Genomic DNA, 27775 nt, shown 5'->3' with positions numbered 1-27775 from the left:
ATTTGATGAGATATAATTAGTGCTTATTGATAATGAGCCCAACATAGAATGCATTATAGCTGGGTCCTCAATTGTCTAGTCTTCTTATGCTTCATAATGCACATGCCGGGAAGTGGGGTTAGGGAAAATATAATGATGGCAGAGCATAGCATTACCCAAAAACTAGACTTTCTTCACTTTAGAGCTCATTGTATTTGTGGTTCCTTGGAAAAGAATAATTTTTATAGTTTGTTGCACATTGATGGTCTTGAGGATCACCTCAGAAAGCTCTTTTTTTTTTCTTATGGTGAAGCCTGTGTTCTCATTACAAAATTTTAAGAAATTTCTTGTGAAAATGTGCACTGTGTAAGAGAGGCTGCTGTTTAACTGTTGCCAAGTATGAGCTGTGGGTCTAGGATAATGAGACTACCTGCGTATTCTCACGTTCTTACGTGTTTTCCATTCAAACACGTTTAAAATTTTTTAAGCTTTACAGAATAAATTGTTTGTTCTTGACGAAGAATCACCCCAATAACACAGAACGTTTGACTTGTCATCAGTGTGGGATGATAATTTAGTGGTCTCTGCTCCTCTGTCATCTGAGAATTATGTGCCTCAGCATTCAGATCTCTAAAACTCATAAGGGTCTAATAGTGCATCAGTTAGCAGGTAAAAATATCTGAACAGTGAGAGTTTGTGCATAAATTAGCCACTTCAAAGATTTAGAATGAAATTAATCTACTGAACAAAATGTAATATACATAGCAGATTAAATGAACATGTACTATGTATCAGGCACTACTCTAAATGCTTTACATATAATCTTCATTTAACCTTACTAGTTCCCTGTGGATTGGGTATTATTTTTAGTACTATTTTACAGATTGGCAAATAGAGTCTGGAAGGAAAGGTCTAGAGTCACAATAGCTAATTGCTTACTGAACTGAAATATGAACCCACACAAGCTGACTCCATAGTATATACACTTAACATATAACTATGCTACTAAGTAAACTGTGATTTTCATAGATTTTAATTATATTCTGAAGGTCTAAGTAGCAGGAGTGTGAAATTGGGATAACCACTTGGGTTCTTGGAAACACTGCAATCCCCAGGTTTAGTTGTTTTGGAAAGTATGACAGATTCTGAACTCCAAGTACAACTGTTTTTCTGAGGAATACATTTTCAGCTGCTTCTCCCCTTACTTTTGCTGTGTCAGTACAGTCGCCCTGAGTTCCCCCAGACTAAACCTCAACACAGCCATGGTGGCCCCTATCTAGGGGAGGCTAGAACCAGTCCCTTTAATCTCTCATCTCTGAATAGAAAACTTTTACAAAAATTCTTATTACTTGAATCTTCATGACAAAATTCTGGACTTTTCGTTGTGGCTAAAACCTCCCACTGTCAATGTCCAACACTTATGTCTTGGATTTCAGTAGCTCTTATATCAACCCAATCTTATGGCATCCCATTCGGACACTCTGCATGAAACTATCAATTACCCAGCTTGGAACTTCTACCTGAAGTCTGGTTGTTGCCCTGCTGTCTTGCCTTTGTTTGCCCAGACTTCATACAGAACGGTGTGCTCAAGTTCTATCATATAGCAGAATAACTTTTATCATGGAGGTTCTTAACTTGATCCACTGTTTGGCTGCAAAAGGTCTCTGGAATCTAAACATTATTTATAATACTCTGTGCCTATTCACAAACACTTTCTTTTTTCTCAAAGACTCTACAATCCCAGTTTTTTTAGAACCGCTGCTACTAACAGATGCAAAGCAAAAGGGAACAGAGATTTATTTTTTAGACCCCTAAATTAATTTTTATGAAGAGCAATATATACGTAGAATTAATATTTTACATGTTCACTAGCTATATGTGGCTAGTGGCTACTATATTGGACACTTAAGTTTATAGCAATAAGTGACCTTTGATACATATAAGTCTAAAATAAGGTGGCAAAGAGAAATATTCCAGTTGATTTTTGATGGTTTGTGAGAACTCAGTGCTGAGGGTCAGATTAACAGTAGAGAAAGTCTACTGAGGAGGCGTATTTAAAAATTATTTTAAATGTCTTAGAATAAGAAATGCTAGTATATTTGATCTATATCAGTGTTACACAGGATTTTTGTTTTCTTAAGATCATGTATTGAATGTGATTTTCTAGTGATTTAATGGTTTATTGGTAGTGGTGAAATGACAGTTTGTAGAATATAGTAAATTGTATAATTTAATCCATTAGAAATTTATAAATTCTGGAGATGTAATATTCTACCTACCTTGAAATAATGTATAACATACCACAGCTTTAAAAAATGCTGGAATCAGTAAATATTGCTATAAAGCCAGTAACAAAACATACTAAATAATTGATAAATATAGCTATAAAGACAAACACCAATATTATGTGCCATTATTAATGGTTACAGAAAAGTCGGTAGAAATATATAATGTGTATGAATGGACCTCCATTGAGTAAACATGATAACACAAGAGTTCAGTAAAAATTACATAAACAACAGAATCAAGTAAATTAGAATGTACCTCTGCCACAGTACACGTAGATCAACAAATATTTTACAAACAGCTGTTAGAAAGCACAGGATAAAATACTACATTTAAATGCAACATTTCTCCAAATATTAGTAAATAAGGAATATCAGTAGGGAAAAAAAAAAAAAGGAATGAGTGCTAATCAAACTGATAGATCATTGGCTATCCCAATGAAGACTGTATTTGCTGAATCATGTGGCTCTCAGCTCATCTTGTGTGTATGGATCTTTATCTTATGTTTCCAAAGGGTGACCTTCCCAGATGCTAGTCTACAAACCTCCTAGAAACCACATTGCCACATGTACAACACTGAGCTTGAATCTCACATTGGAGCAATACCTCAATTGTGTTTCAGTTGCAGATTATGGTAGTAAAATTTTTATATTTAAATGTTTTAGGAAAAACACCAATTCTAACTCCAAAGAACTTGTAGGCTTTTCAGATCTGTAAGAAGCCCACACCTGCACTGTGATGTTTTCTGTACTATTCTCTGCTATGAAGATGTATCACCACTACCAGTGGCCCTATCCTTAAGCACAAGGTAATATTGGGTTGTGTTCTATAACACGAATAAATGCTTCATATTAAAAGGCATTTTGGAAAAGTTCTTGGTCAGATTGGCTGAAAGTATTGTAATCAAAATGAAAGATTTCCTTGAACAAAAATATCATATGCTGAGAGAGAAAAAAAAGATTTTGGCTTGTCACTTCCTTCTTGTTAAAGAGTCTTTGCCCTTCATTTTATAAAAATCCCACTATTTCTTAAGACTCATGGTCTTAAGAAATCATGTGAAAGAAACCTGTAAAAGTAGGTGTAGAAGTCATTATGCTTTAAATAGAGTGAAATAATTTTTCTTTAAAGTAATTTTCCATCCTTATCAGATTCCCAAACTTTATGTCAAAGAAAATACAGAGAAATTATCATCATTACCATCACTACCACCACCACCAGCACATACAGACACATAACAAAAACTTGCACACAAAAGCAGAAAGTGGGGAGAAACCAAAAGAAAATGACTGAATAACCAGGATCTTGATACAGGAAAGCAAGGAGTTTGAATTGATAATGCTCATTTTTCTGCTCCATTAGGTTTATGAAAAGATGGGCTTTGAGGTTAGGAACAACGGATGAATATCCCATCTCTACCTCTTACTTACAGTGTGATGTCTGACAACACATTTAACCACTATAGTCCTCACTTTTCACAGCTTCCAAATATGGAAAAAAATTACAGCTCTCTCGTGATCTGAGGCAAAAGTCTTATCATGTCTTATATCTGTTTTCCTGGAGGTAAATAATTTACCAAGCACACAATATGCATGTAAGAAACAACAGTTAAAAACTGATAAATACTATGTATCACACAACCGATAGATCCCAGAATAGCATAGATGCTCAATATTAGATGGGATTATTTTGGTAATGATATTTATGTTTCCACTTGCTAAATTATTCTTAATAGGTTTGGCATCATTTATACTACTGTTTCTGTGAAATGGATGTGTTCTTTTCTTCCTTAAATTCAATTTCAACTGATTATCTTATATTTATATTGTTGTATTTCATATATGCTATTTCATTAAACCATAAACTGTTATACACAATACATATGCTACCCACATTTTAGCAAATTTCACATTTTTGCAAAGATGATGGAACTTTGTCTTTGCCATCTATAAGTCATGCATTTTCCCTCCCATGATCTAAAGATTTTACCTTAATTTTGGCTAAATAAATTTTTTAGAATCCTCTATATTTAGAGCTTACTTTTTAATTGTAGTTGTGAGAATTAAGTGTAGGACAGTATTTTTTGCTAAACGTAATATCAAATACAGGCATGCCTCATTTTATTGTGCTTCAAAGATAACTGCATTTTTTACAAATTGAAAGTTTTTGGCAACCCTGCATAGAGAAGTTCTATCGGCACTGTTTTTGCAACAGCATTTTCTCACTTCATGTCTCCATCTCCCATTTTGATAATTCTTGCAATATTCCAAAATTTTTATTATTTTATTTGGTTTGGTGATCTGTGATCAGTGAATTTTGATCTTACCGTTGCAAAAAAGATTATGACTTGCTGAAGGCTCAGAGGGTGCTGAGCATTTTTTAGCAGTGAAGTATTTTTAAATTAAGGTATGTTCATTGTTTTTTAGATATAATGCTATTGCACACTTAAGAGACTACAGTATAGGATAAACATAACTTTTATATGCACCAGGAAAGCAAAAAAATTTCTTACTGGCTTTATTGCAGTATTGGCTTTATTGTAGTGGTCTGAACTGGTTCTGTCTCTGAGGCATGCCTCTAGAGCTGCCTGGACTCTGCATTTGAGCCTCTTGTGACCTGATTCTCATTTATTCTTGATACAGTGCACAAGGTCCAAAGGCCTTGGGACTTCTCGGGGAGCAAGCCTCTCCAGAGTTAAATTAAGCTGAATAAGCAACATGCATGTGGTTGAAATCTTCAATTGTTCACAAATTCAAAAATAAAGGAGCAGCATCCTTGGCAAATATGTATTGGGAACTCCCATATTAAAAATATTTCTAAAATAATTTGAGAGTATTTTTTTTAAACCAAGAAAAATATCCTTGTGAAAACTAGTTTTGAAGTTTTGGGGAAACCTTTGTGTTTTAAATATGTCTTACCTGTTGTTTATTGGGTTTTGTCCAGCACGTAATTTTTGATGTTACTTATAGCTAAGCTAATAATTTAAATCTGTCGGTAGACACAGTTCCGAAAAGTGATCGATTCTTGAATAAAATCACCTTAGCAACATCAGTGTTATAATTCAGATAATACTTCCTTGTAGAACTATGACAAGGATGTGTGCTATGGAATGCTAAACAATTTTGAAGTGTGCTTATACTGAGTAGGCATAGTTGGATGGTCCATCTTTAGCAGCTTCAATTTAGAAGAATCATACTTCATTTTTTCTTATAATATTTATATCATCTTATAATCAAATCAGCTCCTAGAATTTCATTTGAAATAACTCACTTCAATGTTATATACTATAGAAGCATGAATATAAAATAGGATAAAATTTTATGTTTTGTTTGACATTATACATGTATTTCACATGTAACATATTTTCTTACTTAAATGAGAATAGAGGGCTATATTTAAATTAATAGCAAGGGTCCACTACACTTGTAAAATCTTCACTGTGACCTTTAGAGCAATGTATAGTAATAGAAAAGACAGAAATAAGGCTAAAAGTAGAATATCCTCTGTTGTATGGCTTCATGGAGTGCTTAAATGGCTTCAAAATATTCCACATAGAACCTGAAGACATGGTGTGTTTTCACAAATATGACTCAAATAATAATTTTTCAAATTTTTAAAAACATCTTTAACTTTCCTTAATCTTCCGTGTTTAAGCAAAGAGAAGCATATTATTTTGAACTACCATGTACATCATCAGAGCATCAGAGATAACTTATTAGCATAGTCTTCTGTCTGAGCGATCTGCCTCTGAAAATCCTTAAGCATCATTCTATTGTCTGTTTATTTCATTGATAAATTAATCACATCTTAATTTGTCAGAAGTCTTTATTCTTCTTTAAACAGTTCTTTAATAAGTGAATTTATTTCACCAATTAAATTTTAATACATTTCAGGACAAACCTCATATTCTTGTATTTTATTATATCTATTATGATCAATCAAAATTTTCCTGTTTTGTTTAATTAGACTTTTTCATATGTACAGTCTCTATACACAATATTAACAGCTAACATATATTGAATAGCTAACATTTTTCAAACACTCTTCTGGCAAATGTGTAGTAAATTATTTAATTCTCCCCCTAATCCTTTGAGATTACACCTATTTATAGATGAAGAAATCAAGAAGGATTAGCAGTTTGCCCAAGGTCACACAGCTAATAAGTCGTCATGCCTTCTGTGAACCCCATAGTCTGGTCCCAGAGCCCCAGGATTTTAACTGCCCGTGACTTTCTAGATCCATTTTCCTGAATATGTGAGTCTCAACCAAAATCTGAACCTTCTTGAAAGAGTAGTACAGAGAGAATTGGGGGGGGGGGGGGAGACTGAATGAAAGTAATAAAAGAGAGTGTGGCAGTTTCAAAAGTCATCTAGTAATTTAGTATAAACGGCCTGAAGCCAGCATAAAAACAATGTGTAGTAATACATACACCTCTCGTGATGTGACACCTGTCATTCTTAAAAGACCGTGTTATGGACAGAGTCCTCAGAAACATCTTAGCATCAGGATGAGATATTGCTCTTTCTTATACTGAACTTTGAAGAAATTTTCATGCATTTATTAAAAAATCATTCTGTTAAGGTGATTCTAGGAAGGCATTAGGATTATGTGAATCCTAGGGAATGTAATTTGGTGTAGCCACTATGGAAAACAAAGTGGAGTTTCCTCAAAAAGTTAAAACTAGAACTACCATATGATCCAGCAATCCCACTTCTGGGTATACATCCAAAGAAAATGAAGATAGAATATCAAAGAGATGTCTGCCCTCCTATATTTATTGCATCATTATTCACAGTAGCCAAAATATGGAAAGAACCTGTATCCATCTGCATATGAATAGATAAAGAAGATATGGCATATACATACAAAGGAATATTATTCAGCCATGAGAAGAAAAGCAATCCTGCCATTTGAGACAACATGGATGAACCTGGAGGGCATTATGCTAAGTGAGATAAACAAGACAGAGAAAAGACAAATGCTGTGTAATATCACTTTTTTTATGGAATCTAAAAAAAAGCCAGACTCATAGAAACAGAAAGTAGAAAAGTGGTTGCCAGGGGCTGTAGGGCTGGGGAAATAAAAAGAAGTTGGTAAAAAGGGTACACACTTTCAGCTCTAATATGAATGAGGTTGAGGATCTAATGTAAAACATGGTGACTATGGTAGATAACACTGTATTATATAATTGAAATTTGCTAAGAGAGTAGAGCTTAAACATTCTCATGAAAGGAAGGAAGAAAGAGGGAAAGAAGGAAACAGAGAAAAAGAGAAAAATATGAGACATGATGGGTTTGTTAATTAACTATTTGGGGGAATCCTTTCAAAATTATATGTATGGCAAATTATCACAATATATACTTTAAATATCTTACTGTTTTGTATGTCAATTATACTCAACTAAAGCTAAAGTTTAAAAAATGTGAATCCAAATATAGACTTCTGGTACCTTCATTGAACTGAGAGAAATTTAGGCAGCCTAGAAAGTTGTTATGATGGTGATGATGACCATAATCATGATGAGGACTTGTGCCATGTTACTGGCAGCACCTACAGGTTACAACCTTTTGAAGTCAATGGTGTTACTCCTATTTTGCAGCTCAGAAAACTGAGGCTTGAATGGGTCAAGTGACACATAAGGGCAAAGAACAAGTAGGTAGCTAAAGCTCATTTCTCTAAAAGCCATGCTCTTCCTCATCACACTATATATTTTTTTTCACCCATAGCTGTTTTGAAGGAAAATGACTATAAACTTTCTACTCTAATACTTGAAAATGACTTTTTAAGACTTTATACTCTTTAGGTATGCAATCAGTGATGTTGCTCACAGACGGATTTACAAGGTACACAGCAGGTGGGTGATAAGCTTAATGTCTTATGACAGAAGCAGGGATACAGATTGAGATTCTCGTCCACTTCACCTAGCTCTGCAAGAAGGGAAAAGATGCAGGTAAAGCAGAACTATCCTTAGAATGCAGTTCTGGGTTTATTCCAATCTGCGATTGTTGTTGTTGGTTTTAGTATGTATACTAATCTGCCTGCGCTACTGTAACAAAATACCACAGACTAGGTGGCTAAGCAGCAGACTTTTTTTTTTTTTTTTCATAGTTTTGAAGTCTGGAAGTCCACGATCAAAGTGATGGTAAGTCCGGTTTATGGTGAGAATGCTCTTCCGGGCTTGTAGACCTCTACTTTCTCCCTGTGTCCTTACTTGGCCTTTCTTAGACATGCGTAAAAGGACAGAGAGGGAGAAAGAGAATGAGAGAGAGAGGAGGCACGTGTGCCCTCTCTGGTGTCTGTTCTTAAAAGGACACCAACCCCCCAGTGGATCAAGGCCCCACCTTTATAACCTCATTTGACTTTAACTACTTCCTTAGAGGCCCTATGTCCTAATACAGTTGCATTGGAGGCTAGGGCTTCAATGTGTGAATTTTGGAGGACCACAACATGGATGCCTCAACGTGTCTCTGGCTTGATCTGGAGGCTGTCTTGTTAAATCTCATATCATGGAACCACGTTGATATCTATGTTCAGGATGTAAATACACATGTCCAGATTAGAGTTCTAAGTTTCTTCATCTTATTACCACCTCCAGGCTATTTCTTGGGAGCATGTTCTCTCTCTGGCTCACAGGGCTTTTGGGCAGAGCTGAAAGTACCATTGGCTGTCACCTTCCAAGCCTCAGAGTGACAAGCATGTTCAATGTTGCCTCTTCCTTTACCACATTAGAGTGCAAGTGGACCCCATAGAAGTCAATGAGACAAGTTCCTTAGAAAAAGAATGAAGATACCTACTCCAGAACTGCTTTCATATTTTGAAAACACATATTTTGAAAAGCAAACTCTTAAAGGAAATTGACCAAACTGTTAATTCCTGCTTCTGGGAAAATACACATCACAATAGAAATTAAAGTTTGGTAATATAAATTCTGCACCAAAATATTATTATTCCTTTGGCAATTAATGGAAGTAGGTCAACACAATAAACGTTTGAGGTGATATAATTCAGTAACACAGTTTTATGAATAAATCTTATTGAATTTCTCATGGCCCTGCTTAATTGTTGTACTCATTACTCTAAAATTAGCTTATTGAGTAATTATTACATAAAGACCAATATATATTTCAGATAATTCTCCACTTTCTAAAACAACTCTTTCGCAAATTTGCATAACTTTGCAAGTATTTATAATTCTTTAACATTTATTGAATTACTGACTTTATATATCTAAAGATTAATTTAGGTTAAGTATGTTGTGAAGAACAATTGGAATTTCTATGCTTCCAGAAATAGTATAGTATGTATTAATTATAATAATGACTTAACATCAATGCTAAAGAATAATATTGAAATTTATTTTGCATTTGTAGTTCCATTGTGTCTTTAATGAATTTCTAAGGTCTCAATACCTAAAGAGATTTCCATGAGGCACTGGGAGGGATATTTAATATAAAACTAAATTTAATTTTATTTGAAAATTTTATTAAACTTCTGTGACAAGTTTTATTTAAGAGAATTCTTTGAACTACTGATTTCTAGGTTTCACATACTAAAGTGATACCTATGGAGATAAAGCAAATGAATGTGCTATTTATGATAATGACTTTGTTTTAGATCAGTTGAGTGAGGTAATACATTTGTGTGACTTTGTTATGTGAGTGGTTAAGGAGTTTCCTATGTTCCTTTTACTTTGCTTATTTTTGAGAAGCTCTGTGTAGGGGTCTGTGTGTGTGTGTTTGTGTATTTTTATCTTCTCAAATATTACCTAATAGCATTTCTTGATATATGGTGATACAATTTTGCATTATATTTCATCAAATAACATTTATTTGTGTATTCTTTAGGAATATTTGTTTTATATTCAACTTTTTTGATATATGTGGGTAAAGGAAAGAAAACTGTAATGAAAGATATCTTGTAACAATTTATGTGCAAAGAGTTTAGAAGTTAATATTGCTTTATTGACCAAAATAAAGTGAAGAAACAAAGACTTAATAGAGTCAAACTGTTAATTAGAGTGGAAAATACAACTTTTTATTCTGAAGTGAACCTGAGTGTGTTACAGCAATTTGAAAATATGAAGCACAAATTCTAGTGAAATGTTAAGCTTTTTTATTCCTTGTAAAATCATTATCAAGTTGAAATGAAAGTTAAGTGCATTTAAAGACTTTTCAAGCAGAAAATTATAGATTTTCTTCAGGACCTATGGGGTAAACTTAACTTTAAGTTTTTACATAAAATAGATATTTACTATTCATTATAAGGGTAAATAAAAATGAAGCACTTAGTTTTAAAAAAAAAATAGACTGGAAAGAATGTAACACATTCACTCCTTAGGTTCTTAAGTCTTTTTTTGTTTTGTTTTGTTCTTTTGTTCTGTAATTGATTGCTAGCACCCCCTTTAACCCACCTTAAAGGGCAAGCAGGAAATTCATGTTTTCGTTCATCAGCCCATCCCTCTGAAAAGCGTTCGATATTAAAACAGTTTGCAAGGAGCAAAAGCAGAGGAAACAAGAGGCCCAGCTAGCCTGTAGCAAGGTTAGAAGACACATGCAAGATTGCCTGCAACATACATCGAGTCTTGTTCCTGTCCAGTATTTGCATGGAGATATCACGTTAATTAGGGTATGACTCTGTTCTTCGCTTTCTATGTGACCTTTTATTATATCTGTGGCTCTCTAGTTCATGTGGTGTCATAAAGCTACGGGAAAGTCTTTCTAGCTTTTTGACACTAACTGGAAAAAATTAAGCATTGATATTTCCTTTTGCCTCAAGGTTTTTACAGCAGCAAATTACTGCAGATGCAAAGTTGATGTTGTGGTAGATTTGCTGTGGGTGCCAGAATGTTTCTTTTGTCTTTTAGTTCCCCGCCTTCCCTGATGATCAGGTGCGACCAAGAGAGTTGTGCAGAGAGGTGGGGAGGAGGGGTGGTTCAGGAAGAGGTTACATGGCAGAATTCCCACGAATTCTGGCGAAGGATGAAAAAGATAAAGAAATCTTGTTTTTCTGAACTAGAGGATTCTCTGCATGACTTCCCCACTGTTGGGGTGATGAGCTTTCAGGCTGAGATTTTATTAACAATTCATATGGAGATTGAGGGCAGCGGAGGAGCAGATTCTCACATAAACTTGATCTGTCCATGAATGCTGTTCTCTGTTTGCCCTGACCCTGCATGGCTTAAGACACTGCCTGTGAGGCCAGTGTGCCAGACACAAAGAAAGAAATGAAAAGCCAGCACATTCCAGGAGTCTGCACAAAAGACCGAGCAGTTTCTAGTCGTCTCCCCAGAGAGGATCTTATCTCCGCGTGGCCTAAAACCTCTAAAATGTTTTTATTTGTGTACCTAAAGTTTTAAAATTGATGTTGCTGTTTAATAGGCAATAGTCTAAAGTGATGTTTTGTTAGGTTTTAAAGTTTTGTTTTCGGAACTTATTGAAACTAGAAAAATATCTGCAAGGGTGCATTTTCTCAAGTTTAGCTTTAGAAGTCACTGGCTTTGAATTGTTCTTACTTTGTTGAGTGGTAGGTACCTTGCAAAATGAATCCTTTCCAGCTTTAAGAGAAGCCGGAACAACATTTTTAAAGCTTGGCTTGACTTCACGATGCCTTGTGACAGTCGAATTCCGAAACTTGGGGCACAGTTAATGCATGAGATGAAACTGACACAGGGGCACAAGCACAGTGGTCCCCATGCTCATGAGCACAGACAGCAGAGCTACAATGAAAAAAAAGAAGAAGCAAGTGGAGAGAAAAGTTTGAGACAAAAGTGCAAGGGAGATTGGGACTTCTAACACTGTAATATTTCTGCAATTATGGTAGTTCACTGTAGTAGCATTGTGACAGGATAATGACAAGCTATCACAGAGATATCTCTGTAATTTAATATACTAGATTTTATTGTTTAACAAGTGCACATTCTGGAAGTATGATACATTAAGGTTTAGGGGATAGAAGTTTGATAAACATAATTAATTCTGTTGCTAAATTGCATATTTCCACAGTTGCTAGAAAATCAGAAAATCCAGATACACGGATTCTTGAATTTTGTGTGTGGGTTTAGCTGTTTAAGTTGTTTCAAACTTTTATGGTTCATGAATTAAATAAGCAGTTGAGGAATGCCGGCAAATGCTATTAATTATGATAGGTTTTGTTCCTTTCATTTTATAGTGGTTTTATTTCCATGAAATTAACTGTTGTACTTAGGCTAATTATCAGTAATTGGTGACAAAATCACTTCATTGTTTTTCTATAGCGTGATACTAATTAGGATCTTTACAATATTGGCTCAGCCATGTTCTGTATTTTACCTTCTAGATTGAACCACTGGTAGATAATATCAAGTGCAATTAAAAAAAAAAATCTCTGAGGTAAAATGTTTCTATTAATAATTAAACAAGTCTTTTAAACAGCTTGTTGTAAACTAAGTTTAAAATATTGAAATTGAAGGAAGCTTTTATTATAGCTTTAGTTGGTTTCATGAAACATTAGTTGATTTTTCTGATTTGAATTGAATCTTACTGGAATTGTCCTTACATTATCACAGTTAATATTTCAACTACTTAGCCACATGCATTTTTATTATTCTATTTGTGTCTGCAGCGTTGAAATGAGCATTGTTAAAGAGCTTTGGTTAGGTGTTACAGAACTGGACTCATTGTCTTTCTTTTCATGCCTGATAGCTATATTGTAAAACATAGCATGTTATTTCTTCTTGTTTTTCTCATTAGTTTTTTCCGTTTTGTTGCCACAAAAGAATGCTATTTGAAGCAGTTGTATTTCAAAGGAAATTGTATATGAATAGTTGAGATGATAAGAGCATGTTTCATTTTTTAAATATAAAATAATGTGTTCCATGTAGGTGACAGGTATAAAGAGAGAACTTGAGAAGACACTCTATTTTGTGAAGTGAAGTTTAATGCTTATAAGAGAAAACAGTACAACACTATAGATCCCATTTAAACAATCATAGTCAATACTGCTTTGCTTATTTTTTTTTCCCTTAAAAGAATGCTTCTCATCCAATTCCCCTGTGAATTGGTAAGTCACGAAAGTTTTCTAATACTTTGAGGTTTAGCCTCCCTGCTTTACCTCCTTATTTTAAGATACCTTTACCAATCAAGTGCATTTTGCAGTTTAAAATGCGCTCGGTTTGTCTTAAATGCAACCAACATGGATAACTTAGAGCTTAGTGTTTCACAGCCCTGAAAAAAGTTTTTAAGAAGCGATTAGAAAAATAATTGCCTATTAAAAGTTGAAGATTGCTTTAAGCAGAGAGAGAAACTGAACACTGAAATTGAAAGCATTCATTGTTAGCACGACACATATGCACCAAATCTGAAATTAGAGAAAACTCATGAAATACGTATCTTGGCAAGGGGAATTGTTTAAATTTTCTAAAGCTGTCAGCCCATTTTCTCTGGGGTTTTTTTTTTTCCTGTTAAAGAAAAACTTCAAATGAAAAGCTTCACCTTTTGTACAAAGTTGAAATGTTTTATTATTGCAGGATTGTTCTACACTGTACAAAACCAGAACAATTCAATAGCTTCAGGGTTGGGGGGAGGGGGGCACAAATGAGAATCTTTCTATCATTTTAGAATGTCCATAGCAAAGTGCAAAAACTATAAAAATCTATGGTTGTTTCCTTGAAAAAAGAATCTTTTGATTTACAGCAGCTATTTGAATACCCATTCAGGCTCTTTTGTAATGTGTTGTAATAAATGCACATCTCCTAAATGAAGAATACTTGTGAGGGGACAAAACTCAAACATAAACTATGTTTAGATGCTGTATTTCAATAGATTTCCCCATAGGATTAAACAAAGGTTCGTTTTCTCTTCATTGCTTTCTTTCTTTATTTCTTTCTTTTTTTTTTTTTTTTTTTTTTCGCTCTCTAGAAAATAACTTCCCCAAAGTAAAATTCCATTTGTTCCTTTTTCACCTTATTGGTGGATATCCAATATATTCTCTTGTTTCTTATCAGTTTCAAATATACAGAATGCGAAAAATAAACAAGGTTGAGGCTGACTTTTAGGTTTAAGATGAGAAAGTATTATAAAAGTTACTTCAAGTAGACAGTTTTTCTTTTTTATTCATCCTGCCTTATCATAGACTCTGGACAGTACAATGGGATAGGGTTTTTCTTTTTTCTTTCTTGAGTGTTCTTAGTGCACAAGGAAAACACAGGAGAGGAACTGAGACTCTGATAATATTGTGAGCCACATCCATGGGCATTTGAATCCTATAGTTAAAAAAAAAGAAAAAGCAACTAATAAATCCAGTCTGCTTCTCACATAATCATAGTTGACAACCACATAGACACCGCTGAGGCTAGCACGGGTTGCAGTCAGCCTCATTGACTGCTCTGGCCCCAGAAGTCTTTTATAATTGTAATCGGTTTCTTCATCACTCCAAGCTGTGCCAACACCCCTAATTAGCCATAGCGTCATTTTAAAAATTAAGAACAACCCACATGCTATAACACCAACAACAGGAAGCACCCTACAGCAATAACTGTGTTCTTTGTGTGAACTCACACTACGTACAGGTTGCAATCAGTTGCTAGCCTCTGGCCTATAAGTGCCATACATGGGGTTAATCAACTTCCCCAATGGCAGGTACCCACACATCAGCATGGCCAGGCCCCACTATGGTGCCACCAAATTCTGGTGGCGTTTGTTACATGTTACTGTTTTTTTCAGTGATGTGCTTGTTCATATCAGAAATAGCCTTACTGTCTTACTGCTCCATGTACAATCCACCAACTAAAGCAAACAGCAGTAGATGAAATTAGATGATCAGGGGGTAGAATCTTTTTCACTTCAAGTTAGTTTTAGTTTATGTTGCTCAAATAAGTTCCATATTCCATGAAATTTGTCTTTTTCCCAGGGTTACACTCCTGAAGCCCTTGGGAAAGTGGGCCACTACTACATTAAAAACATAACCCATAATAAAACATTGTGATGTCTTGAGGCGCTTTAAATTTTACTTGGTTTAGAATGTAGGGAGTAACAGTTTTCTGCCTTGCAGTATGTGCATTCATGTCTAAAGACATACACACTTCTTCCTATAATATCCACCTTTCCTGGGGCCTTACTCTGGGCACAATCTGTAACTTGGGGAAAATTTACAGGACATTAAATACAGGCCTCAACAAGTGAAAGGTGGATAAACTAGGTTCATTAATGCATGCTGTGTCTTACCTGGGCAGGTAGCCACCAACTCCTGCTCCAGGTGCCTAATGTCTGCAGATGAAACAAAATTATGTATGTTTTGCCCTTTGTTCCATTTGACCCCTTGTTTTCATTTGCGAATCATGATTGAATTGCAAACTCATTTGCTCTAGATTCCAGGAGTAACTTACAACTAAGGACTATTTTGCAAATTATGTATCCATCTACCAGCTAAGAAAATAACTTTCTCTTCTTTTTAACAGCAAGATGGGCTACTTAAGATTTTATCTCCAAGAATGAACATAGACAAAAAAATCAAGTCCTAAACCATGCTCTGAGTGTATCTTCTAATTCTCTCTTTTAATTACTTGTGATGAGATGTGACACGTACGTTTTGTCATATTATTCAATGTATCATTTTTGAAAATAAAATAAAAATTATAAACAGTTTAGGCACTAATGTGTGCTATATCCTTGCATTATTAAAATATAAAAAAGTAAAATTGTATAGAGTATCTCTGCAGGTGTACATATCTTTCATAATATGGCACATGACCACAGAAAGAAGCTGTAGGAAGACAGAGCAGTCACCTCTAACTAATTAAGTTGCAAAATGGTACAGAGAAAATTTACTGGAATGAAGAAAATAATCTGCCGTTTTTGAAACTACATTAAAAACTTTATTTTTTAATACAGACTTTTGTTCTGGGGATAGCTTCTAACAAGCTCAAGATGTGGAATATTAAATGAATTATTACAACATACAGCCCAGCGTTTGGCCACGTTGTAAACTGTCAAAGGTATAAAAACACCCAAGCAGGCCATGTGATTTTAGTTAACACACAGAGTGAAGTGAATGTAGGCAATTCTCCACCTTCTTGATTTTTACATGTGCAGTTTTGCTCTTTGGTTTACTTCTTTCTTCCTCTGATCGATTCCCAGGCAAAGGCAGAGCTCTTCAGGAGAAGGCTGAGATTATAACAATGTCAGCCTTTGCTTTTAGCAGAGTGATGAGGTTATCAATAATGCATTGGAAATCTCAGGAACCCTGTATACACGGACATCACAGTTGCCCGGCATTCATCGTAGGACTTGCAGATTGGAGCTGAGATGTCACCACATCTGCTTTTGAGCCAGCCATTGATGCATTCTCAAGAAATCTTGGGGGCATAGGGAGAGCCGTAGAGATTATCTAACTGAAACATTGCATTTGAGGAGGTAATTCAGGGGTGAGAATACATCTATGAAATTGCTTTTTTAAAGAAGCCTATTCAATACTCCTCTAATAACCTTTTGTCTCACCAGCTCCCTTCTAACATTTATAAGTTTTGTTGTTTCTCTGACAAGTTTATTCACATCCTAACAGCTTGCCTGGCAGCAGGGTTCATGTTCTGTACTTGGGCTTTCTGGTCACGGTGGTGGCTGAGAGTAATAGAGAGGAGGAATAAGAGAGTGTGGAAATGCAAAGCTGTCTCTTGTTACATTTTATCGATCTCATTCTAGTGTCATTCAATTAAGACAGAAATGTGATGGATAGTCTCTGCGCAAATTCCTGGGTTGCTCTCCATCCATTGCAGATAAAGCTTTTGTGTTTTATTTTTGGGTTGGTGAGGGGTGGGGAAAGGGCCTGGGCGAGTGGGAGAAATCAAAGATGCTATGTGATCTGAATTACAAATCAGTGTCTCTCCAAGGATCCTCCAAAATGTCAAACATACCATGTTTATATTTTCATTTACTTTCTTATACACAGAGTACTTCTGTTGGTGTATGGGCTAGGTTACTAGAATTTAAGGTAGGGCTAATTCTTGTTTATTATTTTCAAAGACTTAGGAGTATTATCCTCCTCCTACCAGCCCAAGAAAATTAAAAATGAGCCACATGGAAAAAGACTTGAGTCAAACTCATGCCTTTTTTGAAGTTTGAGAAAATGAAAAATTCTCTTCTCTTTTTATTTTTTTATGAGCCTGTGAGCCTAGGTTTTCCTTTTGGCAAATAGATTTTAAAGATGAAAATAATAAATAAAGGCTTTTTTGGGGTGATTGGTAAATAAATCATTCTTATTATTGCCTATGCCATAAAGAAGTTTGCTGTCCTGAGTTAGCTATCAGAATTTAGGACAATATAAACTCTGATCCTTACTCTTGGTGACATGCTTTTCCTTAACTATACCACTCCCTGTGTATTTGCTACCAGTGTTACAATGACAGTGATATTAATTCATGAAAGGGAGAAGTTATAAAACCAACAACCCTTGTACATAAAATGTCTTTTCTTAAGAAATTAAAATAATTAGTGCAAAAAGATACCATAAAAGCAGGTTATGCTAAGCAAACCCCCTTGGTTCTTCCCAAGGCAATACCAGATTCAAAATGAGCATCCATGGTTTTCATTTCATTTTATTTATGTATTTATTTTTATTGGAGTATAGTCAGTTACAAGGTGTCACTTTCTGATGTACAGCACGATGTCCCAGTCATGCATAAATATGCATTTATTCATTTTCGTATGATTTTCTAATCAAGGTTATAGCTTCTGATAATTAAAGCAAATTGAAAGGCTGTGTGGAATAAAAATATAAGTAGGAGGTGTAATATCAGACGAATATGTTAGTGTCCAGACTCCCTTTTGTGACCTTGGATAAGATAGTACATCCTCTAGTTTAAAACTTAATTACTTTATCTGAGAAAGAAGAAGACAGAATTACAAGATTAAGTATATGGAAATGCCTACTCCATGCTTGTCCTCTGGGCTTGGCACACAGGAGGTATCAAACACATTTACTTTCATCCTGAATCCCACTTTATGGTTTTGACACTGAGTAATTGGTCCTCTAATAAGCCTGCTTAGTCATTTGGGAAAGGAATGTCAGCAAAGAAAAATAATACAGTTGGGCCCTATCACTTTGTGTCAAAAATTTTTCCAGATCCTATTCCCAAAAGCCAATTTTCCAATCTGTGTGATATTTTATTAAAGAAATTCCCAATTGTTCACTAGAACTCCCAATTTGTCCTAAAACTTGGTTTGTGAAAAGAACTCTGTGTTATTAAGTCTTAATCCGAGGTGTTTTATCTATCATGCTTTAACCTTAAAGAGCATCAGTAAACTAAAGTAGTTATTCACTAATTTTACACAAGTCAAGGGCATCAGGAAATGATTTGTTTAAGAATCTAGTTGACAGGTCACACTGTAACATAATAAGCTAAAAAACACAAAATCTTGTCTTGTTAGCAATGTGCATAGCCTCACAGGCATTGTTAAGAGTTAAATGTATGTTTGTGTGATAGGATTTGGCTCTCTTCATTTTTTTTTTCCCTTCTGAGATCATGCATTTTTAAGTGGAGTGTTTAAAAAAATCATCTTCATGAACTAAGGCTTACCTCAAATATACATCAGTGTATAATTGGCATCTATTAAAGAAAATACACCTATATAGGATAGGTAGAAAGAAAAATATTTTTTCTCCATGATCAAAACATAGTAAATAATTAGATTCTTTCTGGTGAAAGAGAGGTTTAATCCTAAACTTTGCACATTTTTTTTCCAGTTATCTACTTTGTGTGTGCAACCTCTTAACATCCTTTCTGAAAACTACCAGCCCTTTGCTTGAAGATAAAATGAGCTAACAGATTCCTACAATCTCATACAATCATTCTGCACTCAGTCAGTATTACAGGGGAATATATGTATCTATGTGTTTGTGTGGGGGATTAATGTATTCAGTTAACCCATTTCATAGAAGGTACGGACCGTGCTCCTTAATGTCCTAGGTAATGTTCATTTTCCCCCCAGTAAGGTAGGGATGGCCATGCCGTGTTCAGTCATTTGCAGTCACCCTTTGAGGTAGTTCAGGTTCAGTCTGGGGGTAGAGTGCTTTTCCACTCTCTTGGGTCCAAAGTGGTGCTACTGAAAAACAGCTTTCTAAGTTGCACCATATTCCATGGCTGACCATCAGAATTTAAAAAATCTCAGAAGATAGACTTTAAAAAAATTACAAGTACTTATAATTTATAGAAACAGAGACCCCAGCCTAGAATCTTACCTTATACAGTATACCTTTCCATGTTCAATTCCAGGAGATCACGTAACCCAATACTTGTGGCAGTACTGCCTCCTCTTAAATTCTTAAAGAACTGCTTTTCTCTCAGTTTACGAGATAGTTAAGCACCTGTTGCCAATGACTTTTTTCTTTAAAAAATTTTTTGCTGCTTTCAGTGAAATTGAATTTCTTGTTGTTATTTACCTTCTATCTCTTTATAGGCTCTCTTTCTATTAGAATGTAAGCATTATGAAGTAAAAAAAAATTGCAGATGTTCAAAGAATGTTTGTTGTAATCAGGCTGACTCAGTACTAAGGGTGTACTCAGGAAACAGAATGTTGCTGTATTGTCTCCTATTCTTATTTAATGTTCATCAAAAGGATTTCAAGGATGATGCCACCCTTAGTCCCTGGCTGTTTCTTCTTCTCAACATTCACGCTTAACATTACAGACTGTGGAATGAGAATCTTCTTCACAAGCACGGGGTTTAAAGCTTCTGCCCTACATCTATTATTGAACTCACATGATGCTCCAGGCATTTTGTTGAGTGCAGGGTAGGAACGATTTCAAACTGATAAACTATATACAAGTTAATATTAATTTTTACCATCATTTTTGTGTCTATCATTAGATTTTCAAAATTTGATCAGTATCTCTCTCTCTTGGTCTGTCTCTATCTTCTTCTTCCTGGTTTTTAAAGAAATCTTATCCTTTATGCATGGCTTTCTGGCCATAACAACATGGTTTGGAATGCTTTTCCAGCAAGCAGTCCATGGCCACACATCCCAAATAGATTGTTCTTTTCCAACTTAAAAGCTTTCCTAATGGTATTTTTGTTAATGTTCCAGACTAGGACAATTCCAAATTGCTCTTCTCCAGCTGAAACTCTGCTTCAGTTAAACCCATTTTCTATGTTGGCTCAGTCTCATTCACGCTCGCTCCTTCTTTCTCTTTCTCTTTTGTTTTTTTCACACTTTAAAACTCATCTCCTCTTCTCTAATTATGTTGGCAACTCTTTGAAATCATAAAATCAGAGTCTTAAGACTTGGCATGAAACTGAGGCCAACAAAGGTTATAGTTGCTCATATTAAAGAGAATATTTAGAAAATGTCCTTGTTTTATGGAAGAACCTAAAAGCCTTGCTAAAGAACCTATGCTATCATCTTATCTTGGAGTTTGCAGGGCATAGTTCCTTGTCTTATTCACCTTTCTGTCCATGTTACCTGGCACACAGGCGGGGTCAATGAATGCCTGTTGAAATAATTATGAAGCTTTATGTCATATTTCAAGATATTTTTAATACAAGCTGAGTTAAATTTAACCTTCCCAAACACAGATGTGCTAATTATGTATTCTTATGATTGTGAAGAGGAGTTTGAATGTTTTTATAACTATGTCTTGATAACTCCCTCTTCATCCAGATTCTATTGCTCTAAAGAAAAGAATCAGGGTCCTATTTTTCTGTTTCTTCTCAGACCATTTCTAGGCAGTTAGTATTAGCATTAATATTTTCATGATTTTTATATTAGACAGTGCAAGCTTGTTTGCTGAGTAAGATTCTTTTAGAGAACTCCTGGTGGTTTACTACACATGGGAATGTGGCAAGTTTGGTAGTGGAAATTTGAGAAACATTATGTTAAGCATATTAGATACACATCCAAGTCACACACATGCAAACGTACTTGAGACAAAAAACAGAATTTCTCCATTTTGACAAACCTCACTATACTCTCACTAAGGTCTTTTACTGTTTGTCTCACCAAAATCCAGTTTATCCCTGTGGGTTTTTCTGTTTTGTTTTGTTCTCAGTCACTAATGAGTATAATATCAGCTATTTGGCTGTCCACTTGAATTACTCAGTTTAGTATTGAACCAAATTTGTCTCTGACCACTAGGCACAGCAAGCATTCTAAAAGATGGACTTGCAACAGATTGAATCAAAAGTGTGGGAAAGGGAGGGGGAATCATCTGGACATGCTGATCAATGCGACTAGATGTAAAACAGAAATGGGGCCATGCTGCTCTCAACTTGTGACTAGGAAAAAATAATTTTGGTGTTTCTATGTATTATTGGAGCAGTCTTAAAATATAGACCTGTACTTCTTGCCTCATTTCCTGTCATGTTAAACATTCATTTCATGTTGCTTTACCAGTAAAACAGATTCATAAAGAGGGAAAAGCTCCCTCACTATTTTAGGCTGAACCTTGAACATGATCTGCACTTTAGATGGGCATGAATGTTCCAGGGCTCTATTGTGTTTGGTCAGAAGAGTTGTTTGATTATTTTACCCAAAGGTGATAAAGTCTTCGAAGCTTAACTCTCACAAATTCAAGTTTATGAGACTTTTTGATAGAACAAAGCAAACTACCATGGACACATAGATACATATACTTTTTTTGCTGGTCAAAATATTTTCCTCTCAGCATAATAGACAATTAGGAACCCATATTAGTGTTTGTATGACCCTTACAGATTATAAAATCAAAATAAATAATGCATATTAACCCTAATGACTGTACCAGATAATTATCACCTGAAGTTCCAATCAAGTGGAGAGGAGGCCTCGACTTGGTTAGTAGAGAGCTTCCTTCAGACTCTGTTATCTCCTCCCTTTATAGTATCCAAGCAGATTGTCACCATTTACAGGTGAAATAAATCATAGGAATGTTGATGTAGCTCAAAACAGGCAAAAATAACTTTACAAAGTAAAACTCCAAAGAACAAGCCAGTCACCAACAAATCAAAGCATTTCACTAGTGCAGATGTATATTTTGGTGCTTTTTATTTGTCTGTTTGTCTATTTTGATTTTAGCAAGTAGCATTTTACCTAGCAAAGTTTCAAATACAAAATAAAGTGGGATTAGGTTATCTGAAATACTGCTTCCAGAGTTAGACCTTGACAATTTCACAAATTTATGACAGAAGTCCCCAGACAACTACACTATTTTATATCCCTTCTGAAATTTTGGAAAGGAGACTTTCTGATTTTTTTTTTTTGATCATCAAAAACAAATCCAAGGCATCTTATGTGAGCATGATGCTCAGCAGAGTGATAACGATTATATGAAAGTCATTACTTGTAACTTCAGCAGCTTGCAATCCTACTAGGTAGAAAGCGTTTAGAAATAAAAGGAAAGGTAAGAATTGTAATTTGGTTCTAAGTGCTTAAGAAGGGATAAAAATGACACCCTCTTCAGGCTTCAGGAAAGATTTAGGCTCTCTTTTTATGTGACCCAGAGCAGTCAGTGAAGTCTTTTGGAATAAATGTATTTTGAAAATGGTTCTGGAAAAAAAATGAAAGACAGAAAATCCACCAATAATAATAATAATAAAAAATCTCAGTGAACTCTGTTTCTACTCTCAACCTCAGGACTATGAGAAAACACACATTTTACGTGGAGAAAATGGACCCGTTAAAGATTGCCCCTGGGCGTCATAGGGATGATCTATGAGCAAAAAGAAGATTAATATTCATTGCATGTTTCTTTTCTGGCTGGACTTAATCACTGGTTTGATGATCCAAATCAAACCATGTGTCCCAATGAATAATTATGTAGGTATAATGTAATGTAGTAGGGGCACTTTTGTGTTTGTGGGTGAGTGGATGTATGTAGGGAGACATTTTTTTTTCACATCTTTCATATATCCATGGGAGGCATCTATCTGTCAACACCTTTTAGGACTTTTCTAATTTAGCTGATACATTACAGTCTCAAAGTAGTACAGAAATGTGTATAATTTGCCATAAGATACAATAATGTGTACGAAACAGACTTCTTAATTTCCTACATATCCACTCCTAAACTCCTGCTCATTTTCAAATTTCTCTGTCTCAGTAAATGGCGCCAACATCCACCAAGTATCTCAAGTGTAAAACCTAGGTGTGATCTTGGATTTCTCTCTTTTTCTGACACCTACATCTTTTCCATCAGCCAGTCCTGCCAACTCGATTTCTAACTCTGTTCCAACATAACCACTTCCCCTCCTCCAAGACCTCCACTCTGCCTTGAGTCACCGTCATGCCTTGTGGAGGCTGTTGCAATAGTCTAACTGGCAGTTTCTGTATTTCTGTTTCCATTCTTCTCCCCCTAGAGTTATTTTCCACACAGCAGTCAAGGTGATTTTTCAGAGACGTGAATTGGATAAACCCCTCCAATGGCTTCTCAGGAAAAAAACCAACTCCTTACCTTTGCCTGCTTATGCCTGCGTTATGAGATCTCTACCTGTAAGCTGTCTTCACCTCCTACTACTCTCCTGTGCATCCTGTCCTAATGATGCTGGCCTTCATGATGTTCCTCTAACTTGCCATGATCCTTCTAGTCTGGGACACTCTTCCACTCAACCTTCATATGACTTTCTCCTTACTACATTCAGACCACTACTAAACTATAACTTCCTCAGAAGGACCTTCTGTGACCTCCCACCCACTACTTCCAACTCATTACTCTCTATTTCCGTACCCTGATTTGTTTTATGTCACTAGTACTTGTCAATACCTGGACTCGTGTTATATATTTGTATATTTGTTTATTACCTCTTTCCCCAATATAAGTGCCCTAAGAGCAAATATTGTCTCTCTTTCTCATCTCTAGCATCGACTAGAATTCAGGGCACATAAGAATTATTCTACTAACATTCGTTGATAAATTTATTAAAGAAAGTGGAACATTTTTTAGTTTGCTAGACTTCATCTAAAGGAGGGAGAAGATTTTCTGTTGTCAGGATGACCTGGATTTAAATCTCAATTTGGAATCATGCTTCCCTTCTGGATTTGGGGAAATCACCAAACACCTGAGTTTTCTTCTGTAAAAAATGAGAATGACAGTACCTGTCAGAGTAATTTGTAGAGAGGATTAGAGGTAATGAGCATTATAAACACAATATATGGGCAATATAGATATTGACTGATAAGAATAATAATAGTAATGATAATAATAATAAAGAGAAGAGTAACATTAAAGTGTCCTGAATTCTAGGTCAGTCTACTTCACCAAAGAAACGTAAAACAAAGCACCCACTCTTCAATTCAGTAACAAGGACTTCTATTAAGCTCTTGAATATACACCCTTGGGAAATGGAATAAGAACTATAGCTTAAATAGTTTAAACTCATGTGGGACAAAACAATGACAAATACACAAGAGAGAACAAACTTTCATTGGAAAAGAAATCGATCCAATGACCTAATGTATCTTTTTATTATTTCTAGGGAGAGCGTGTATGTTTAATTCATAGAATTCTTCACTGCTTCTATGTTGGAATACACTTAGATGAAAATTGCACTCCTATCAACAAAATTGGATTAAGAAAAACACACACCAAAGATTTCAGTATTAAAAAGGTTTTCTATACAATATATTAAAGTTCATTGACTAGATTAATCCCCACTTGCACTTTATGTGAATAATAAAAAGTTCCCCTTTCCTCTGTGCAGATGCCACATGCACATTTGATGTGTAATTGGACTCATGCTTGTGGTTTGGTAAGCAGAGTATGAGCTGGATTTCTGCCTCACTCACTTCCCTAGCCAGTGTCCCTTTTATAGCCCACAGCCCGAACAACCACATGCAGGGGCCCTGTAAATATTAGATAATGAATACGATGACCAAAGAGGGTTCTGAATATGGCGAACTGAAGATAGGCCCATGGTTTCAGCTCAGTTACACTTTCCTTCAACTGGAAATTCAATCAGTATGCACAATAAATGAACATATAGTTTCTACAACAGAAAGGCAATTAGAATCATGCCATATTTAATTGTAGCTCATGGAGTATTAACAATTCAAATTAAAAAAATACTATTACCCAAGTAGCATGTCTGTGACTACTTTAAGGCTAAAAAATTTATTTAGATAAATTTGTTGTGGTAAGGAGCTCAGGGTGGGAAAGAGAGGAGTGGATCAGGAGCTGAGTTTGAGGAATCCCTCTTCTTAGAGAATGCCTTCAGTGTTCAGTTTAATTCTGTTGATCTTTGCTGAGCACCCAATTCTCTGGTAGACAATTCAAGGCATAAAAAATAGTTGCCAACGGTCTCAGACCTTAAGAAAGCAACACCTGAGAGCACCATATCAGTGTATGTATCAGGGTATAGCCATATCAATGCCTTAACAAAGAAGGCAGGTCAAAGGAGAAAAGTCTGCGTACTAAAAGGTAGATCAGAAAAGTTTCAAGGGGGAAGCAGTCTTTCATTGGGACCCTTTCAAGGGCAAGACCACTTTGTCATGTTAACATTATACCCTAGTTGTCTGCATTAAGGCTGGTCCCTTGAATAACTGAAAAAACAAAAATTTCAGATGGAGGGAAACAACGTGAACAAAGGCAGGGATGGGAGACTGTGAGCCTCTTCAGGGAACAGTAGACAATTCACTTTGGCAGGAGGTCAGGGAATACACCTAGAAAGAAGGAAGTGAGCTGAGCTCAACAAGATACAAAGGAGTCATGATGTGGACTAGATTCTAGAGGCGTTTGCTTTTTTCTGTTTTCCTTTCTTTTTTAAAGTAACATATTTTCTTTAATGGCTTTTGAACATGACCAGATCTACAATTTATAGTGAATAATTTGTCTTATGTATGTATGTAGAATGGATCATTTGAATCAGGGAAAGTAAGGATAGGATTTAGGAGAGTATTCCTGTATAGGACCTTAGAAAAGCAATAAGGACTTAACATAAGATAATAGTGAAGATGATGAAGTCAAAGGTTTGGCATGAGGTAGGAACTGTTCAGATGAAAGAAAAAATGGGGAAGAATGAGTTAAAGAGGACTCTAAAATGTAGTACCTGAGTAAACAGAAAAAGTGATTCTGTGATGAACAGCTTTGGTAAAACTAAAAGTCATCCTTGAACTCAGGGAATTTATCATTTTTTTTAAGAAGAAGGGCAAAAAGTTCTATCGTGTAGAGCAAGTTTGCCTTCAGATTTATGGTGGAGCCTTAGCTCCTTCACAACTCTTCGAGATAATATTAATTCCTGCTTATTCATTAAGCTTCAAGACATTTTATGTAGTCATATACTTATTCATATATTCCTGTTTTATTTTATTTCAGGTAATTTAATCAGATTTGATTTGCATATGTAAGTGAACTCATGCATTTAATCAAGAATAAGTAAAGACATAACACTGAGTTAAAGCCCTCTAATGCTGATATTTGAATATCTGTCTTTTTCAGGTATGTTATACACATATTTCCCTTTTAACTCTGCCCTGGCAATGATGATTTACCTTTTATCTTTTTATTTTGACATAATTTGAGACCTACAGAAATGTTACAAAATGGTACATAGAGGTTCCATAGATTCTTTACCTTGCTTTTGCTAACATTAATATCTTGTATAACCATAGTCCAGTTATCAAAACTAAGAAACAAACATTGGTATTTCTGATTGATTTTAATTCTATTAGTATCTCAATGATTTTTACTAAAAAATTTATATATATATATGTATATAGAGAGAAAGAAGAATATTATAGCCTACTATTTATATGCTCTGGATGTTAGTTTAATCTTTTAACCAGCGAGAGCTAATATAATGGACTATATACCATTAGCCAACAGCCATGAATACAACCTACTGCAAATGATCCTAGCACCCTATCATGGACAACTTTTATGCTATTTATTTAGGGTTCTGACAAACATTTTAGCTGAAATAAATGTTTGCAAATAATAGAAGTTTGCAAGTTTGCAAAAAACAAACAAACAAAAGTTAAAAAAAAAAAGAAAACAGAATATTGCCGATGTATAATGTCAAGTTTAGTAGTAGCGGGGAACACCATCAAAAAGATGATTAAGATGGTGGAAACAGATCAGTGGGCAATTAAGGACTGATGGAAATTATTTGACATTATTAAGGGCATTATTCATATCCCTAGAGTCTAGGAGGACTGGCCAGTAATCTGCAAGGAAAAGGAAGTAAGAGTTATGTTTGGTGGGGACTTTTATATCCCTCTAAAAGAATTTTCTGAGGGGCTGAGTTTTTGGCATGGAATCAACCTACTCTAGTGAGACATCCAGCCTTATTTCCCCACCCACCCTTGTTAAATACCCTCATCTACCCAATTGCTCAAGCCCAAAATCCAGAAATCATCCTTGACCTCTCTTTCTGTAATTTCCCAAGTCTGATTCATCAATGAGCGCTATTACTTTTAACTCATAAATGTATTTTTAAACCATCTCATTCTGTTCATCTCAGCTGCTACCATCCCAGAATGTGGCTCTCTCCTCTCATACCAGAACTATTGCAATAGCACCCCAACTGTTCTCTTGGAATTTGTCCCTATCCTCTCTAGCCTCTTCCCCATAAATAAGC

The 27775-nt window shown here is 35.3% G+C and overlaps 1 protein-coding gene and 1 long non-coding RNA gene across 25 annotated transcripts in view; one reads left to right on the top strand and one right to left on the bottom strand.

The window, feature by feature from the left end:
• The window catches only part of LOC116662781, a 551908-nt gene that overhangs the window by 232694 nt on the left and 291439 nt on the right, over window positions 1–27775 (top strand). Inside the window, exons 3-4 of one of the 24 annotated variants that reach the window (XM_032477179.1) lie at window positions 8371–8404; window positions 8858–9301. The exons of 22 other annotated variants lie outside the window; for them this stretch is intronic. In XM_032477179.1, the coding sequence (XP_032333070.1) occupies window positions 8371–8404; window positions 8858–8914 (91 nt within the window). In that variant the 3' untranslated portion in view covers window positions 8915–9301. Of the gene's footprint in view, window positions 1–8370; window positions 8405–8857; window positions 9302–27775 lie in introns of those variants that run through there. One more of the 24 variants, XM_032477163.1, reaches the window with a different exon arrangement.
• Window positions 8539–26669, bottom strand: LOC116662825. The gene is made up of 3 exons (XR_004318922.1): window positions 26587–26669; window positions 17559–17565; window positions 8539–8549 (listed from the first exon to the last, which is right to left on the bottom strand). It is a non-coding gene; the product is annotated as an uncharacterized LOC116662825 (long non-coding RNA).

The sequence above is a fragment of the Camelus ferus genome, chromosome 1 (genome assembly GCF_009834535.1).
Source record: "Camelus ferus isolate YT-003-E chromosome 1, BCGSAC_Cfer_1.0, whole genome shotgun sequence".
NCBI classification, from domain to species: domain Eukaryota; kingdom Metazoa; phylum Chordata; class Mammalia; order Artiodactyla; family Camelidae; genus Camelus; species Camelus ferus.
Note: the sequence above shows the minus strand (reverse complement) of the source record. Positions and strands in the feature narration are given on the sequence as shown.